Source organism: Dama dama, chromosome 9, assembly GCF_033118175.1.
Source record: "Dama dama isolate Ldn47 chromosome 9, ASM3311817v1, whole genome shotgun sequence".
Classification (NCBI taxonomy): domain Eukaryota; kingdom Metazoa; phylum Chordata; class Mammalia; order Artiodactyla; family Cervidae; genus Dama; species Dama dama.
Window position 1 is genome coordinate 18,285,239 of NC_083689.1, and position 19,230 is coordinate 18,304,468.

The 19,230-nt window shown below is 49.8% G+C and overlaps 2 protein-coding genes across 2 annotated transcripts; one reads left to right on the forward strand and one right to left on the reverse strand.

Moving 5' to 3' along the window:
• Positions 1-61: 61 nt before the first annotated feature.
• P2RY11 (purinergic receptor P2Y11) lies at positions 62-2,933 on the forward strand. The gene is made up of 2 exons (XM_061150262.1): positions 62-370; positions 1,559-2,933. Exons 1-2 carry the CDS (start codon positions 343-345, stop codon positions 2,656-2,658), a joined length of 1,128 nt encoding a protein of 375 aa, XP_061006245.1. The 5' UTR covers positions 62-342; the 3' UTR covers positions 2,659-2,933.
• Position 2,934: 1 nt separating this feature from the next.
• EIF3G (eukaryotic translation initiation factor 3 subunit G) lies at positions 2,935-7,751 on the reverse strand. The gene is made up of 11 exons (XM_061150263.1): positions 7,677-7,751; positions 7,490-7,536; positions 6,832-6,915; positions 6,635-6,723; positions 6,438-6,497; positions 4,968-5,072; positions 4,677-4,866; positions 3,806-3,913; positions 3,552-3,688; positions 3,358-3,464; positions 2,935-3,058 (listed from the first exon to the last, which is right to left on the reverse strand). The coding sequence occupies exons 1-11, from the start codon at positions 7,694-7,696 to the stop codon at positions 3,043-3,045; spliced, it is 963 nt and encodes a 320-aa protein (XP_061006246.1). The 5' UTR covers positions 7,697-7,751; the 3' UTR covers positions 2,935-3,042.
• Between the last annotated feature and the right edge of the window lie 11,479 nt (positions 7,752-19,230).

Genomic DNA, 19,230 nt, shown 5'->3' on the forward strand with positions numbered 1-19,230 from the left:
GCTTGCTTTCTGCTCCACACCCAGGCCCCTGTCTGCACCTGGGCAGTGGACGTGCAAGACCTTATTTCATACCCCAGGGTGACACAGGTGTGACCCTCCTGTGGTGCCCTGGGGTCCTGGACCCCTCCCCAGCCTACCTAGTGCCCCCACAGCAGATGAACCAGCTCTGGAGGTTGGGTGCTGTCAGAAGGAGGGAAGCAGGAAGTGGAAGTGAGGCGTGAGCCCAGACCCGCTTCGCGGGCTGAAGGTGGTGCTGCCAGGAAGGGGAGGAGCCAGCGGCTTGTGCCTCAGAAGGGACCACGCTGCACGGGGCAAAGTGTGGCTGCAGACCCAGAGGCAGGCATGCGGGCCCTAGCCAGCAACATCTCAGGTGAGGAGCCAGCGCTACGGCGCTAGTGAAGCCAGGCACATCCAGGGCCTTGGGGGTGGAGGTGGCCAGCTCCTAGAGGGTGGTGGGGAGATGGGTAAGGAATCACTGCTGGACTCACTTCCTCCCAGACAAGAGGGATGGGATAGGAAAGCAGAAGTGAAAGTGGAGGAGCCGTCTGGGTCACGGAAGGGGTACGTGCACAGAGCTTATGGCCAGCCTGCTGGACCAGCCAGGAGTCCAGGCCATTCCTCAGAAAGCTGAGGTTGAGGGGGGTGTGTGAAGGACAGACTAGAGAGCTCAGCTCCCCTGTGCTGCTGCGTCCCAGGTGCTGGCATGGGGAGCCCAGGAGCATGGCACTTCTACCCTCGGGAGGGAAAGTTCTGGGGATTTTCCTTATAGTGGTCACATGGATGGGGATAGAGCTGTGGAGGAAAAATAAGCAGGGTAGGGGACCACGGGGAGCAGTCGCCAGGTTAGGGTCATCTCAGGGTCAGAGACCAGGAGGTGAGGGGGACTGCCTCCAGGGATGCCTGGTGCATCATTGAGTGCAAAGGCCCTGAGGTAGGTTTTGCCCTAAGGAACAGCCAGGACACCATGGTTGGTGGGAGCGGGAGCTTCCTCGGGGCATTGTGGGAAGAGATGAGCACTGGTTTTTCCAGTGAGCACCGATCTTTCTTCCAGGTAGGTAGGGAGAGAGTCTGGGAGTGTACGGTTGTAACCTGACTCAGGTGCCCTATAGAGGCTGTGAGAGAACAGATGGATGATGAGGGTGGGAGCAGGGACACCAAGGTGGACCAGACTACTGGCCCAGGTAGATGGTGACACTTGGGGTGACAAATTGACACGTGGGACTTAGGAGTTGTAGAGGGGGCTGGGGGTGGGGGTCCTCCCCCTCCCTCAGGCTCATGCTTCTCCACCCCAGGCCCTGAGGGTTCTGGTGGTCAATGCCCGGTTATGCGCATACCTGGTTCTTGCCCCAGGACACAGAGCCTAATAGACTCTGGGCTTCTAACCTTCCTTGGCCTGAGTCCCTCTGTACACAGGTGCTGTAGCTGGCACTCCCCCTCCTGGGTGTGGAAAAGCACTCTGGAAACATGCCCACAAGGGGCTCCTGGCACACAATAGGCAAGGGTGCCAGAGCGGGAGCCACAGTGAGGGACCGGGCTGTGCCACGCCCTCTGCTCACAGGTGCCATGCAGTGCCCAGTCAACTTCTCAGAGGCTGCGGATCGCATCCTCAATGGCCTCCAGGAGGACTTTCTGTGGCCCATGCTGGTAGCCGAGTTCCTGGTGGCCTTGGTCGGCAATAGCCTGGCCCTGTACCGCTTCTGCAGCCGGGAGCAGCGCCCTTGGCCCCCAGCTGTGATCTTCTCGGCCCAGCTGGCGGTCAGCGACCTGCTCTACGCCCTGACGCTGCCCCCCCTGGCTGCCTACTTCTACCCACCCAAGCACTGGAGCTACGGGGAGGCTGCCTGCCGCCTGGAGCGCTTCCTCTTCACCTGCAACATGCTGGGTAGCGTCATCTTCATCACCTGCATCAGCCTCAACCGCTACATGGGCATCGTCCACCCCTTCTTCACCCACAGCCAACTGCGGCCCAAGCACGCCTGGGCTGTCAGCACTGCTGGCTGGGCGCTGGCGGTCCTGCTTGCTGCCCCCACGCTCAGCTTCTCTCACCTGAGCCGGTCCCAGCAGAAAGGCCAGTGCTCTGTGGCCAGCCCGGGGGCCTGTACCAAGTGCCTGGGGACAGCAGATGACAGCCAGCTCGAGGCCTACCGGGTCTACCACCTGGTGCTGGTGGCCCTGGGCTGTGGCCTGCCGCTGCTGCTGACCCTGGCAGCCTACAGCGCCCTGGTGCGGGCCGTGCAGCACAGCCACGGCATGACGGCGGCCAGCAAGCTGCAGGTCACGGTGCTGGTGGCCAGCGGCGTGGCCCTCTACGCGAGTTCCTATGTGCCCTACTACGTCACAGCAGCACTTAACATGTACGCCCGGCTGCGCTGGCAAGCCCTCTGCCCGGGTTTTGAGAGCAAGGCCGCGGCTGAGAAGGCCCTGGCCTGGAGAACGTACTTTGCCCACCAGGTGACCCGGGGCCTGGTGCCCCTGGCCATCTGCATCCACCCGCTGCTCTACATGGCTGTGGTGCCCAGCCTGGACTGCTGCCGCCAATGCTGCCCAGGCTGCAGGCAGGGCCAGACCCCAGGGGACACTGCATGCCAAGCCCTGCCCCTCAACGTCACAGCCACCCCCCAAACCTCAGGGCTCCAGTCTCCCGAACTGAGCCCATGACCTGGCCCACCTTCAGCCCCCTCCTCATCACAAGATGCTGGAACCCAGCCCTGAGCCCCCCCAACAGGCCAGGAGTCCCCCCTTCCTCCCCACAGAAGGGCCTCCGGTGGAACCAGGGGGCCCCCATGCCAGAGCTGCAGGAGCTTCCACTCACAGCACTAAACCTGGGCAGGGCCTCGGAGCAAACCCATGATTGGGGGCGGGGCGGGGGGGGGGCTGGCCCCACCCACAACAGTGTGATTGACATCAGGGAATAAATGGATGGAACAGCACAAGGGAACTAGAGACTTTTTATTGCCCTTGAAGCCCCCTGCTCCAGGAGGCTGCCTTCTGTCACTGAAGGGTCCCGGGGCCAGGGGCTGAGCAGCAACAGCAGTAGCTGACTTAATTGGTTGATGGCCTAGAAAGGGAAGCATGAGGTGAGTGAGGATGGCAAGTGGGGGGGCTCTAGACCCTTTAGGGAGTCCCAGGACCACCACCCATCTTACATACACAACACAACTCAATGGGGGCAGGGTGGGGGGACAGGGCAGGAAAAGATGGGGCGGAGGCGCAGAGTACACCAGGGGCCAGACAGGCCCTCCAGGAGAAGGGAGGACAGTCAGAGACCCAGGCCCAGGGACAACCCTGGTAAGGCCCACAGTCAGCCCAAGTATCAGCTCTGATGCCACGAGGGGCGGCGGGGGGCAGAGGTCTTACTTGGCCCACTCGACGTTGAGGATGAGGTGGTCGTAGCCAAAGCCGGACACCCCGGCGATGGCACGTGCAGCATCCTCGCGGCGGTGGAAGCTGATGAAGGCAAAGCCCTGGGGGAGGGAGTGGGGGTCAGGGACAACGCTCAGGGCACAGCTGGGAGTCAGGACCCCACCCCGCCCCCACGGCTGCTGGCCCACCTTGGACTGGCCGGTGGTCTTGTCCTTTGCCAGGTAGATGCGGGAGATGGAGCCAAAGGGCCGGAAGAGCTCCTGCAGGTCGGTCTCACGAGTGTCCTCGGACAAGTTGGTGACACGGATGGTGGCATTGTCATCAGCTGGGCAGGCAAGGACAGGCGTCAGTGAGGGGCTGGCCCCGCCCGTGGGATAATCATAGGGTACAGGAGGTGCCCGCCCACACATCAGCCTGGCACTGGGTGCCCTCCCCGCCTCACCTCTGCGGTTGGGCTGCATGGACTCCCCGCGGCGACTGGCCCCGTCACGCAGGCTCGGAGGCACATACTTCCCAGTCTTGTTTTGAGTGGCCTGCACAGGCTCCAGCTCTGGGGACCAAAAGCAAGGTTAAGTCAAGCCTCCCCTCGCACAGGCCTGGCCCAGGACGCTAGCCACTCTGGCCATGATCCAGCCCCAAGCACCCTCTCTCTCAAACCACAGGCATCTGGGGGATCTCTTCAAGGGCTAAAGGTCTTAAAAGGACTTAAAGGTCACATCCAGGAAGCTGACCCACTTACATGCCGTGCCTGCTAGCAGCACAGGAAGAGCGAGAGAACCCACAGTGAGAAAATGCCCAGCCTCATGCACACACACCAAGACAGGGTAGCAACAGCCCCCAGGTTCCTGACCCTGGGACACCTGGCAAGTGGCTGTGCACACGAGTCACAAGGATAGAACTCCAATGTGTGTGTGTGCACGCGCACGTGCGTGTGCAAACACATGCGTGCAAACACAGCAAGCTCCAGTCAGAACAGACACACTGAGAGAACAGCCGTCTCCCCTCACCACTCGCAATGTCCTTACACCCGCAGCTGTGCTCACTAGAGGCTCTCACAAACCCCAACAGGGAGAGACAGGTGACGTCACCGGCAGAGCACCCACCTGCAGTTTCTCACACAAACCAACGTGGGCTGTGGCCACAGCCTTGCTGTTGTGTGGGAGGTGATAAGCAGCGACAGCGGTGGTCCTGTCCGGACCCCAGGTGAGGACCCACGACTTCCAGAGATGCACGCAATGCCTGTGCTCCACCCCCACTCCTGCCCCCAACCCCCAAGTCTGCCAGCCGAATCCCATATCCCAGGGCCCTGGCACCTCCGGGGAGCTTCTCCTTCTCGCCAGTGGACAGGCCCAGCTGTTCGGCCAGCTCCTTCTGCATGGGCCCCAGCGTGTCCTTGTAGGGGCAGCGGGTGGTCCAGTGGTCGCCCTTGCAGATTCGGCAGGACACGATCTTCTGGCCCTTGAGCTTGTTCATTGGGTCCTCCTCTTCCTGGCAGTTCAGATCCTGGCAGGGCAGGTGGGGGCAGTTCAGACGGGGCAGCCACTCCCCCGCTGCCTCCACCAACACCCTGGCCACTGGCTCCCCCAGCCAGCCACCCCACTTACCTCTTTGCTGGTGATGAATGTCATGGATACATCATCGCTGACTGTGGTGGTGGCTACGTTGGGCCCCGGTGGGTCAAATTCTGAGTTCCCAAACTTCTTCCAGTTCTGAGCTCAAGGCAGGATGGGGGACAGGTCAGGGCAGGGACAAGTGGGACCCCCTCCATGTGCACCCTAGACTTAACAAGAGCCACCCTGAGGGTGGGTGGGCCTTGAACCCCATTCACTGCCCTCCTCAAATGCTCCTTGGAGAAGTGACGATGACAGTTTCTGTTCCCTGAGGGCATGCCAGGCCCCAGCTTCAGGCCAGCTCCAGGAGGTCGTAGGGGCAGCTCTCAGCCTCATGTTACAGATGAGACTGAAGCTCAGGGGTAAACAGGCCCAGAGCCATCAACCCCTGGCGGGGCTGTGCGGGTAACAGACAGACTAGCTCCCACCGAGTGATACTCAGAGGTGTGCAGGGTCACCCAGATTTCCAGGGGTGGGCTTCCCTGGTGGCTCAGAGGTTAAAGCATCTGCCTGCAATGCGGGAGACCTGGGTTCAACCCCTGGGTCGGGAAGATCCCCTGGAGAAGGAAATGGCAACCCACTCCAATATCCTGCCTGGAAAATCCCATGGACGGAGGAGCCTGGGAGGCTGCAGTCGATGGGGTCGCCAAAAGTCGGACACGACGGAGCGACTTCACTTCACTTGACCTCTTTAAACTACCTGCACCTCGGCAGCCTTCCCTTTAAGGGACCACAATGCTCCCCACACCTCCCTGGAATGCTACGGGGACTGAATGAGAAAATACTTCCCATGAAGCACCTGGGTCTAACACAGAGTATGTAGGTAACCGTGCAAAATATATTTACTGCCATCACTTCTGCTGCTACAACCACCTCACAGGCGGTATTGGCTGTTCCTCCCAGGCGACAAGCCAAGAGAAGTAAGAACCAACCCCTCCGCCCCTACTCCTGCACCTGCTGGACTTTTCAGGGCCCCCACGGACTGCACACAGGCCTCAGTTCTGCTCCAACAAAACAGGTACACCCAGGGGACTTCCCTGGTGGCCCAGTGGTTAAGACTCCGCACTCCCAATGCACGAGGCGTGGGTTCAAGCCTTGCTGGGGGAACTAAGATCCCACATGCTGTGTGGTGCAACCAAAAAATTAGAAAAAAAACAAAAAAGCATTAGTCACTCAATCATGTCCAACTCTTTGCGACCTTATGGACTGTAGCCCACCAGGCTCCTCTGTCCATGGAATTCTCCAGGCAAGAAAACTGGAGTGGGTAGACATCCCCTTCTCCAGGGTATCATCCCGACCCAGGGATGAACCGGCATCTCCTGCATTGCAGGCAGATTCTTTACCACTGAGCCACCAGGGAAGCCCACAAACAGTTAAAGCCCACTTCTAAAAATGAAGGCAATGGGGAAAAGAACTCCAATTTTTCCTCTGAGTCAGCCCTGGACAGGGGGAGAAGGGTCTTACCTTCCTCCTTGCCACAGCCTTCGAGGCCTTCCGGGTCTCAATTCTGAAGGTGCGGACAATCTGTGGACAGGAGGGGAAAGGTGTGGGCCTCCTGCTCAAGGTTGCTAGAGCCAGCAGATCTTCCTCATCAAGACATCCAACACACCACTCTCTCCTAGTCCAAGTGCCCCTCAAGCGCGCCTCTTCCCCAGCCTCACCTTGAACTTCTTGCCATCCTCATCTATCTTATACTCCGTCACTGTCTTGATGTTTCCATTGATGACCTCCTTGGGAGGCGGCAGTGGAGCTGGGAGAGGGGAAGAGACAAAGGAACTGAGCCCTGGGTAACAGGGACCAGAAGGAAGGAGGCTGGGGAGAGAGACAGCCTGGGGCTGGAGTGGAGTCGGGCACTCACCTCCCGGCAATAATTCAGGCTCTGGACTGGTATCCCCAGTGGCCAGGGGGATCCCCTTGAGGAGTTCGCTGGTGACACATTTGTCTGTGACAGGGAGTGGAAGGAGCAGGGGTCAGCTGGGGGTGGGGGGGTGGAGGGGGGCAGGGACAGGAACTCCCAAGCTGAAATCAAGGGAACTTTGGGATAATGTCTGCACCAGGAGCTGAGAAAGGCCGGACCAAGGGCAGAGGACTGGCTAGGAAGTGTCTTGGGATAGCCATCCAGGGACACGGAGCTGGCCAGTAGTAACTTCCAGCAATGAGAAGCATAGGCGATCCCTGGCCTGAGGACAGGCGCGGGCCATAGGCAGCCGGGCGCTAGTATTAATAAAGGCAGGAATGTGGCTGTTACAATTTCCTCCCCGGAGTAGGGAAGCATCATTGCTGGCATCAAGGACTTGGGCGGTGGCATGGCAGAAGATGGGCTGGCTGGTGAACATATGGAACTGGTGATAGGCTGGCCCAGATGAGAGTGGCGCGGGGCAGGGACTGGCCGTCAGGGGAGATGCAGGGCCTGACGGCGGTGCCAGGATGAAGGATCAGAGCAGGCAGCAGTGACGGCCTGAGGGCGGCGGGGGGAGGCCGGGCTGTGGTGATCCGAGGCGACAAGGTATACTCACCGTCCTCTCCTTCCTCTTCCACCTGGTCCGCCCAACTGGGCTTCGAACTGCGGGGACAAGTTTGTCAAAAGGAGGGATGAATGAGCCGAGGCCCGGCTCCCGCGGCCTCGACGCACCCAGGCTCCATACTAACTCCTAGGACCCTCCCGTCTGCCTCCCAAACCCCTCTTCACGACCCCAGACTCACTCAAAATCTCCAGTCGGCATTGCAAGAGCTTCTCCACGCAGCCCAAGCCTGGACCAAGGACCGGAAGTAAGAGGTGAAAGAGGCTTCCGGTTCCGCTGCCTAGAGAAGCCGTAGCACTCCACAGCGACCCCTACGGACGGAGGTAGAGGCGCCGGCTGTGTGAGAGGCTGGGCCCTGGTATCTTATATAAATAGCTGAATAGAGGCTCAGCTCATTTACCTTAAAATCTTATTTATGTATTTATTTGGCTGCGCTGGGTCTTAGTTGCAGCATGTGGGGTCTAGTTCCTGGACCAGAAGCGCCTGCATTGGGGTCACTGAGTCTTCACCACCGGACCACCAAGGAAGAACCTCTTTTACCTTTTTTAAAAAATTAAAAATAATGACAATAAAGCTCAATTATAGAGCTCTTACTGTTTGCAGGAACTGTGAGGAGGAAATTATAATTTCCATTTTTCAGCTGAAGAAACCAAAACTGGTTTCCTTGTCCGGAAAGAACTTTCCTGATTCAAATGATCAAGATATCAAGTCACCCCCTAACCGTTCTGCCTCCGTGAGTAACTTTTTCTTCCCCCCCCCCCCCCCCCCCCCCCGCCCCCCGCACGGTGAGGCTTATAGGATCTTAATTCCCTAACCAGGTATCAGACCTGGGCCCTGCGGTGGAAGTGCAGAGTCTTAACCACTGGACCACCAGGGAATTCCTAGTAACATTCTTGGCTCCCTGATATAATATTTTCCATTTTCTTTAATTTATTGCTTATTGTCCAGCTTTCCCTCAACCGCATGCATTCTCAGTGGGAGTGATATGACTCCCAAGGGAACCAAAATTAATTGTTCCGTGGCAAAAAAAGAAAAAACCAACTTGGAGATGACAATGACTTGTGGCCCTCCAAAGCCTACCCTCCCGGACAATATCTTATTCCTAAACATTTAATTTCTATTATGAGGGAGAAATTAAATGTAATTAGATTAACACTGATTTAAATTAAAGATAATTCCATTTTTCTCCTTTAGAGGGATGATAATGAAAAAAATGGTAAAAACTGCTGTAGACTGCTGCAGAAAGACATTTGCCTGCTTCATTTGCCTCTGGGTCCCCAGCACCTTCAGAGTGTCTACACTTGATAAGTGCTCAATTCATGGGTATTTGGGACTGATAGGAACCAGATTATAAAGGACTTTAAAAACTAGACTAAAGATCATAGTCTTTATATATATATAAGGTTTTTAAAAACATTTATTTCTATTTATTTGGCTGCATAGAGTCTTAGTTGTGGCATGTCAGATCTAGTTCCCTAACCAGGGATCGAACCCAGCCCCCCTGTATCAGGAGCATAGAGTCTTAGCCACTGGACCACAAGGGAATTCCCAGCATAGGCTCTTTATCCTGCAGGCTGTGAGGTGTGGGTGAGGCACTGACGTGTTCTGAATGGTGACCCAATGTGACCAGATTTTCTTGTGAGAAAGATTATTCTGGAAGCCTGTAGAGGATAGGGTGGAAAGGAATAAATTAGCAGGAGACCAGGAAGGAGGCTGGGAAAGTAAGTAAATAAAGAGGGTGGTTGGGAATTCCTGGTGGTCCAGAGGCCACCAGAGGATGAGATGGTTAGATAGCATCACTGACTCAGTAGACATGAATTTGAGCAAACTCTGAGAGATAGTGAAGGACAGAGATGTTTGGCATGCTGCAGTCCATGGGGTTACAAAGAGTCTGACAAGACTTAGCAACTGAACAACAGTAACAGTCAGTGGTTAGGACTTCAAACTTCTGTTGTAGAGGTCATGGGGTCAATTCCTGGTCAGAAAACTAGGACTGCAAGCTGTGAGGCACCACCAAAAAAAAAAAAAGAAAGAAAGAGGGCAGTCTGACAACAGATGAAACTATTATAAAGTTTGTACAAAGGGTCAATAAACATTTGTGCAAACTCACTCGTTTACTTCAAGAAATGCAAAATCCAAACAATGAATGTTGCAGATGGGCAAAGCTGTAAAAATTTGATATTACTCAATGGTAGCAAAGATACAGAGAAAAAGACACCCCTGTACTTTGTTAGTGAGATTATGCAAACTCTTTAGATGGCATATTGATGATATCTACTAAAACTTAAATACACATATGTGTTTTCCTTTGAACCAGTTGACAATTCAACCTGTGAGAAAAACCTGGGAATGTAGGTAAAGATGTGAGAACAAGCTATCCGAGGACTGTTGTTCATGATAGCAAAAACTGGAAATTCCTATCTGTCCATTAACAGTGGCTGGTTAAATAGATTAAGACATGTTATGCTGCTGGGACTTTCCTGGTGGTCCAGTGGCTAAGACTCAAGCTCCCGATGAAGGGTGCCTGGGTTTGATCCCTGGTCAGGGAAGATCTGGCATGCTGCAGCTAAAACCTGGTGCAGCCAAATAAGTAAATATTAAAAGAAAAAAAGACATGCTATGCTGTAATCAATTAAATGCTATTCAGTCCTTAAGAACGTAGATCTACTTGAGGTCATGTTAAAAATACATCCAATATACTGCAATAAGAAAATAAAAAGTTAAAAAAAAAAATACATCCAAGAAAAGGAGAGGAAGCAAGGTAGAAAATGGCATATGCTATAGGAACCAATTTTTGTACATCTTTAATAATAGTAGATAGATATGTAGATACATTCAAGCTATTTTAGGACAGAATTATCAAACTGTTGCTGAGGGAATGCTTTGAGAGGAAGCCATCAGGAAAGAGAAGCATATTTTTAAACTTTTCTGCTTTACTGAAAATTTTTACCATCTGATTTTTTTTTGGTTTAAATATAAATATATACATCAACTATAAAATTGTATTTTTCATATTAATATATAGCACACATCCTATGTTATATATGTAAGATGTAATATATATATATGTATTTTAATATGTTTTTTAAATCTCTTCTTTTTTTGTATTTACTTACTTGGCTGCACCGTGTCTTAGTTGCATGTGGGATTTTTAGTTGCAGCATGCAAATTCTTAGTTGCAGCATGTGGAGTCTAGTTCCCTGACCAGGGATTGAACCGGGCCCCCTCCCCCACCCCTTGCATTGATAACTTGAAGTCTTAGCCACTGGACCACCAGGGAAGTCCTTTTAACGTGTTTTTCATATTCACAAATTTGCATGTCCTCTTCTAGAAGGGGCCTAAGGAAATATACATCCAAGTGCACTAAACTGGCTATAAGAAGGCGTCCAGCGCAGTGTGGCTTAAAGGGTTGGAATTGAAAACAGCACAATTGTCATGATTAAGGGATTAGCTAAATTTTGCCCAATGAGCTTCACCCCTGTTAGAGAAAACTGTGCCCATTTCTGGCTACCCAGAAGGACCTTAACCACTAAACACTGATGTTTCTGGGTGTTTCGATTTGGCCTCATCTTTACAGGCATACTTTGTTTCATTGCACTGTATAGATTTTCTACCAATTGGAGGTTTGTGGGAACCCTGCATGATCAGATGATGTTTATTTAGCATTTTTAGCAGTAAAGTATTATTAAATTAAAAGTTTGGTTTTTTTTTTCTAGACATAATACTATTGTGCACTTTAAATAGGCTACATAGGGCTTCCCAGGTGGCGCTGGTGGTAAAGAATCCAACTGCCTGTGCAGGAGATGTGGGTTTGATCCCTGGGTCAGGAAGATTCCCTGGAGAAGAAAATGGCAACCCACTCCAGTATTCTTGCCTGTAGAATGCCATGGACAGAGGAGCCTAGCGGGCTACAGTCCACAGGGTCACGAAGAGTTGGACACCACTGAGCACACACACACATATACACATAGTGTAAACATGACCTTTTAAAAAATTATTTTATTTACTTTGGGCTGCGCTGGGTCTTCATTACTGTGAGGCCACATCTCCAGTTGCAGCCAAGGGGATTTCTCCTTGTGGTGGCCTCCCTTGTTGCACAGCAGGGTCTTTAGATCACAGGCTCAGTAGTTGTGGCTCACAGGCTTAGTTGCCCCATGGCATGTGGAATCTTCTTGGGCCAGGGATTGAACCCCTCTTCTCCGCACTGGCTGTCTTCCTTTGTGGCTCAGCTGGTAAAGAATACGTCTGCAATGCGGGAGACCTGGGTTTGATCCCTGGGTTGGGAAAATCCCCTGGAGAAGGGAAAGGCTACTCACTCCAGTATTCTGGCCTGCAGCATGTGGATCTTCCTGGATCAGGGAGTGAATCCATGTCTCCTGCATTGGCCGGCAGATTCTTTACCACTGAGCCATCAAGGAAGCCCCCAAACATGACTTTTATATGCCCTAGAAAATTTTTAAAAATTTGTGACTCATGATATTTTCTTTATTGATTGATTTCAATATTTGCTTTACTGCAGTGGTTTACAACTAAACCTGCGACATCTCTGAGGTTTGCTTGTACTTCCATTTCAGTATTCTTTCTGTATGGAATACAATTTTCGTTTTAGTTCTCTATTTATTTTTTTATGTGGTGGCTGCACCACACATCATGTGAGACCTTAGTTCCCTGACTGAGACTTGAACCTGCACCCGCTTCAGTGGAAGCACAGAGTTTTAACCACTGGACTGCCAGGGAAGTCCCTGGAAAACTTTTTCTTAAACACTGAATATGTATTTTTCTTTCAAATCAGGTATTTCTAAGGAGTAATAAAAGGGGGGCAAGGGAAGCTTAGGACAGTGGGGAGAAGCCTGAGTCCAAGGTTGGATGGAAAAGAAGTCCCTGAGCCATTCTTTTGGTCCTTCATCATCACACCAACATTCTTTCCATGTCCAGAGATTCCACAGGACAGCAGCCAAGATAAGAGCAGGACTTCCCTGGTGGTCCGGTGGGAAAGCATCTGCCTGCCAATGCAGGGGACAGGGGTTTGATCCCCAGTCTGGGAAGATCCCACATGCCGTGCAGCACTAGCCTCCCGTGCTGCTCCTGAGCTGGCGCACCCGGAGCTTGGGAGCTGCAACTAGTGAGCCCGCGAGCGGCACCTGCTGAAGCCGGCCCGTGCCTGGAACCCGTGCACCACAAGAGAAGCCGCAGCAGTGAGAAGCCCCCTGCTCCCCACAGCTAGAGAAAAGCCCGAACGCAGCAGCAAAGACCCAGTGCAGCCAAAAGTAAAGATAATTAATTAAAAAAAAAAAAAAGACAAAAGCAGAAGGCACTCTACAAAGGGCGTCAGGAGGGGAGTGTGGATGCTCAGGGTGTGGCCCCGCTCGGAAACTTGGCAGCAGTTCCAAGGGACTCACTGGTGCCCACAGGTGGAATTCCACTTCTTGATATTCTTCAAGAGCACCAGAAACACACATCCACAGAAGGTCACATATTCCGACATGCACATGAACTTTCATAGCAGATTTATTCACAATGGCCCAAATTGGGAACCATTTGAATTTGTTTCTGCCATAACAAAATACCACAGACTGAACAGCTTATAAACAACAAAAATTTATGTTCTCACAGTTCTGGAGATTGGGAGTCTGAGATCAAAATGTCCTTCTGAGTCCTATCTCCCTGGCTTGTGGATGGCTGTCTTCTCCCTGCATCTTCACATGGTCCTTATAAGGACACCAGGCCTATTGGCTTAGGGCCCACCCTAATGATCTCGTTTTATTTATCTTTTAAAAAAATTTTTAATTAAAAAAAATTTTTTTTAAGATTCTATCCTGTGCTCGATTCGGCAGCACATATACTAAAGATTCTATCCTAAAATATATTCACATTCTGAGGTACAACATACGAATTTTGTAGGAGACACAGTTCAGGACATAACAGAATTCAAAAATCCATCAGCAAAAAAAAAAAAAAAAAAATCCCTCAGCAGAGGCATGGACAAACTGTTCATCTCTACAATGGAGTACCATGTAGCAATAAAGGGAAGCAAATGACTGATACAGTGACATGGATGCATGTCTCAGACACAAACGAATAGACACCATATGATTCCACTGGTGTGAAATTCTCTAGCAGGCATAACTAATCCATAGTAACAAATCATCTGTGATCATCTCTTAATGGAGATGGAACCAGCTTGCAGTGCCAGGCAGGTGAAGGGAATTTTCTTCATCTTGATCTGGGAAGTTGATGACATAAGCAAATACACAAGTAGAAAGTCCAGCTATCCTTTAAAAAAGAAAAAAAAGAGCCAGATCCTTAGAAAACAGTCCAGCTGCATATATAAGATGTGTGCATTTTAATAATAAAATCTGGAGAGGAACAAAGTAAGGATCAGAGTCAGAGTCAGACCATCCCAATTCATTGCTTTAAAAAAAAAATCATGTATTTGGCCAAGTGGAATTTTCTGTCTTTGTTGTGGCATGTAGGATCTTGAGTTGCAGCATGCAAACTCTTAGTTGTAGCATGCAGGATCTAGTTCCCTTACCAGGGATCAAACCTGAGCCCCCTGCATTGGGAGCATGGAGTCTTAGCTACTGGACCACCAGAGAAATCCCCAAGTTCTCTGCTTTATTTTGATTGTAGTATTTCTTGCTTTTTAAAACCCCCTCATTCAAAAACAAACAAACAAATAAAAAAAAAACCCTCACTCTTTGTGGAGTTTGTCTGCCCGCTTTTCTCTTGAGACAGTGGGGATGATGTTGGTCTGTGTGATTGTTGCATGCATGCCCAGCACTGGAACCAGTGCTGGAATAGTCAGTGGTTGTGTGATTGTTTGTGTCAGTTTTCAGTTAGCAGTTGCAAACAATTGCTTGTCAGTGTGGACACATTACATATGTGCGTGATCGTGGTCATTGTGGCGACGATGGGGTGTTAGAAAAGCTTCCTTGTGACACAAAAATGGGAAACAAATACTGACCATTCTTTCTGGCCATTGTGGGATTCAGTGTTGTCTTTTTTTTCTATAGCTTGCCTTTGTTTGAAAATTGCAAACGTGCATGAGGGAGAAGAACAGGTTGCCGATAGATACGTGTAGTAGAATAGATGAACCTAATGTTTTTTAAAGATGCAGAGACTAACTGAGTTTAGGAACATGTGGTAATGGTAAAAACCTGGACAGGAAAGAAACACAGCAACACTTTCATCATGGTTGCATCTGAGGAGGTAGCAGCGGGGAAGACCAAGAGTCTTCACCTGTCCTTTCAATACTTATTTCATTTAAAACAAAACAAAACAATCTGGACTTCCCCAGTGGTCCAGTGGTTAAGACTCCATCTTTCAATGCAGGGGATGTGGGTTCAATCCCTGATCAGGGAATTAGGGTCCCACATGCCGTGGGGTGAAGCCAAAAAATAAAAAACAAAAACACAACTTGGCTGTTATGGAAAACAGTATGATGGGTCCTCAAAAATGTAGAAATAAAATGACTACAGAATAGAAATATGACCCAGCAATTCTACTTCTGGGTATATACAGAAAGGAATTGAAAGTATGGCCTTGAACAGGTGTTTGTACATCCACATTCATAGCAGCATGATCCACGCTAGCCTGAATGTGGAAGCAACCCTAGTGTCCATTGATGGATGAACGAATGAACAAAACGTGGTCCATCCATACAGTGGAATATTATTCACTTTTTTTTTTTATTCAGTCTTAAAAGGGAAGGAACTTCTGGGAATTCCCTGGTGGTCCAGTGGTTAGGACTCTGGGCTCTCACTGCTGAGGGCCCAGGTTTATTCAGTCCGTGGTCAGGAAACTAAAATTCTACAAGCTGTCATGGGCATATACCCAGAGAGAACCATAACTCAAAAAGATACATGTACCATAATGTTCAATGCAACACTATTTACAATAGCCAGGACATGGAAGAAACCTAAATGTCCATCAACAGAGGAATAGATAAAGAAGATGTGGTACATATATCCAATGGAATATTACTCAGCCATAAAAAAGGAATGAAATAGTGCTATTTGCAGAGATATGGATGGACCTAGAGACTGGCATGCAGGGTGAAGTAAGTCAGAAAGAGAAAAATATTGTGGAATCTAGAAAAACGGTACAGAGGAATTTATTTGCCAAGCAGAAATAGAGATACAGATATAGAGAATAACTTACGGATATCAAGGGAAGAGGGTGGGATGAAATGGGAGACTGAAACTGACATATATACACTACGATATATAATATACAACTAATGAGAACCTACTATATAGCACAGGGAACTCTATTCAATGTTCTGTGGTGACCTAAGGGCCTCCCAGGTGGTGCTACTGGTAAAGAGCCCGTCTGCCAGTGCAGATGTAAGAGACGGGGGTTTGATCCCTGGGTTGGGAAGATCTCCTGGAGAAGGGATAGCCTACCTACCCACTTGAGTTTTTGTGGGCTGCCCTGGTGTCTCAGACAGTAAAGAATCTGCCTGCAATGCGGGAGACCTGGGTTCAATCCCTTGTTTGGGAAGATCCCATGGAGAAGGGAACCCACTCCACTATTCTAGCCCAGAGAATCCCATGGACAGAGGAGCCTGGCAGGCTAGAGTCCACGGGGTCGCAAAGTGTCGGACACGACTAAGCAACTTTCACTTTCATATACGCCAATAAAAATTAAAATTTAAGAAAAGATTCTGCAAGCTGCAGGGCATGGCCAAAACAAAAAACCAAAACAAATAAAAGACAAAAAAAAAAAAAAAAAAGGGGGACAAGTACTGCATGATTCCATGCAGTACTGATTCCATGACTCCAGCTCCAATGAGGTCCCTAGAGGAATACTGTATGATTCCAGCTCCTATGAAGTCCCTAGAGGAGTCAAACCCATAGAGACAGAAAGTAGATGGTGGGAGCTTGGGGCTGAGGTTGGGGAGGGATGGGGGGTTAGGGTTTTTTCCTAAGTGTAGTTGATTTACAGTATTGTTAATTTCTGTTGTACAGCAAACTGAGTCAATTATATATGTATATATTCTTTTCATATTCTTTTCCACTGTGGTTTATCACAGGCTTTTGAATATAGTTCCTTGTGCTACACAGTAGGACCTTGTTTATCCATCCTATATACAATTTGCATCTGCTGACCCCAGACTCCCAATCCATCCTTCCCTCAGCCTTCAGAATTGGTGTTTAATGGGGACAGTTTCAGTTTCACAAGATGAAGAGAGCTCTAGAGATGGATGATACTGATGTAATTGCAGTGTGAAATTACTTAGTGCCATTGAACTGCACGCTTAAAAATGGTTAAGATGGAAAATTACATCATATGTATTTCACAATTTAAAAAAATAAAAATGAACATGCACACACACACACACCATAAACCTGAAACCAGTAAAAACCACAGCGAGACACTATTAGGATGGCTATTATGAAACAGAAAATAACAAGTGTGGGCAAAGATATAAAGAGAGTTGAACATCTGTGTGTTGCTAGCACAAACATAAAATGGTACAGTTGCTGTAAAGAAGTTGTTTTTTTTTTGCTGGTTCCTCAAAAAGTTAAACATAGAAGTACTGTGTGATCCAGCAATTCTGTTCCTAGGTATATACTCCAGAGACCTGAAAGCGGGAACTCAGAGAGATACTTGTATATCAGTGTTTACTCCAGCATTATTCACAATAGCCAGAGGGTGGAAGCAATGCAAATGTCCAGTGACAGATTGATGGACAAAATGTGTATACATACAAGGGAATATTATTCATCCTTAAAAAGGAAGTTCTAACCAGTGCTACAACATGGATGAGCCTAGAAAGTGTTCTGCTGAGTGAAAGAAGTCAGACACAGAAGGCTAACTGTGGTCCCATTTATATGAGATGCCTAGAATGGGGAAACTCAGAAAGTACAGGGTAGAGGTTACCAGGGGCTGGGCAGGGGAAGATGGGGAGTGAGGGGTTATTATTTAGTGGCTATAAAGTTTCTGTTTGGGATGACAAAAATGTTCTGGAAATACATAGTGGTGATGGTTCTACAATAGAGTGATTGTATTGAATGCCATTGAACTGTACACAAACATACAAAAAAAGGCTTAAAAACCCCTCAAATCTCAGTCATGATTTTTGACAGAATAAATTAGATCATCATTCAGTCGTTAAGTCATTTCGGACTCTGCGACCCCATGGATTGCAGCACGCCAGGCCTCCCTGTCCATCACCAACTCCCAGAGTTTGCTCAAACACATGTCCATTGAGTCAGGGATGCCATCCAACCATCTCATCCTGTCATCCCCTTTTCCTCCTGCCTTCAATCTTTCCCAGCCTCAAGGTCTTTTCTAATGAGTTGGGCTCTTCACATCAAGTGGCCAAAGTATTGGAGCTTTAGCTTCAGCATCAATCCTTCCCAATAAATATTCAGGGTTGATTTCCTTTAGGATTGACTGGTTTGATCTCCTTGCAGTCCTAGGGGCTCTCAAGTCTTCTCCAGAACGATGGTTCGAAAGCATCAATTCTTTGGCGCTCAGCCTTCTTTATGGTCCAATTCTCACAGCTATATGACTACTGGAAAAAACCATAGCTTTGACTAGATGGACCTTTGTGACACAGTAGAAGAGTCCACACAAGGATGCCAAGCATGGTGCCGTTTACAACAGCAGGAAGATGAAACATTTAATTACTTACTATGTGGTGGATTAGTCGCTAAGTTGTGAAGTCGTGTCTGACTCTTGCAGCCCCATGGACTGTAGCCTACCAGGCTCTTCTGTCCATGGGGATTCTCCAGGCAAGAACTCCAGAGTGGGTTGCTATTTCCTTCTTGAGGGGATCTTCCTGACCCAGGGATCAAACCTGTCTCCTGCATTGGCAGGCAGATTCTTTACTGACTGAGCCACCAGGGAAGCCAGACTACTTATGAAGGAGCTGAATGATTTTTCATCTGAACGCTCTCTAGTCCTTTAGTCTTGTGATTAAGGCACCTGTGACTTACATGGCATGTTCCAGTAGAGGCGCCACCGAGTGCCCTCCTGAGTAGATAAGAGGTGGGGCAGGTGCTACCTGACATCCTAACAGTGGCCCTCTGGGGCGTGTGTGCTGGGGAGTGACACTTCTCGGTCTGCTTCTGCTTCATCGTCGTTTTACAGCAGGTCTTTCCCAAAGATGAACCAAAGAAAATACTCCTAGATACTCCTAGAGTTCAGTAGCATTGAGTCAGGCTGAAAGTGTGGAAAGTCCACCTAACAGATTCTTAAGCAAATAAAGGGTCTGTCTGGGGGTGGCAGGCCAGGGGTCCAAGTGATGCTTCTCGTCTTGTGCCACCATCTGTTGTGTGGGGCTTCTGGCCTCGTGGTCACAAGATAGTTGCTGCACTGCCAGGCATCACAGCCCACTCCAGACCAAAGAGATTCAAGGCCATGATGAAGGCCAACTAAGACTTCCTGGGGACTTCCCTAGTGGTCCAGTGGTTAAGACTCCATGCTCCCAGTGCAGGTGGCATGGGTTTGATCCCTGGTTGGGAAACTAAGATCCTGCATGCTTCACAGTGTAGCCAAAAAATAAATAAATAAAAGGCTTTCCTGGAAACAACCCCAGCAAGTTCTACTTACATGTCATTGGCCAGCACTGAGTCACAGTCTCTACCCCAAACACACATGGCATGATCTAACTTCAGACGAACACCTCTGTGGGGTCATACTCGGCACTAATGACCCCACTCTCATCCGGCCTCAGTGGAGAGGCAGCCAGAAGTCCCTTGTAAATTGTGAGTCGCCACCCAGGG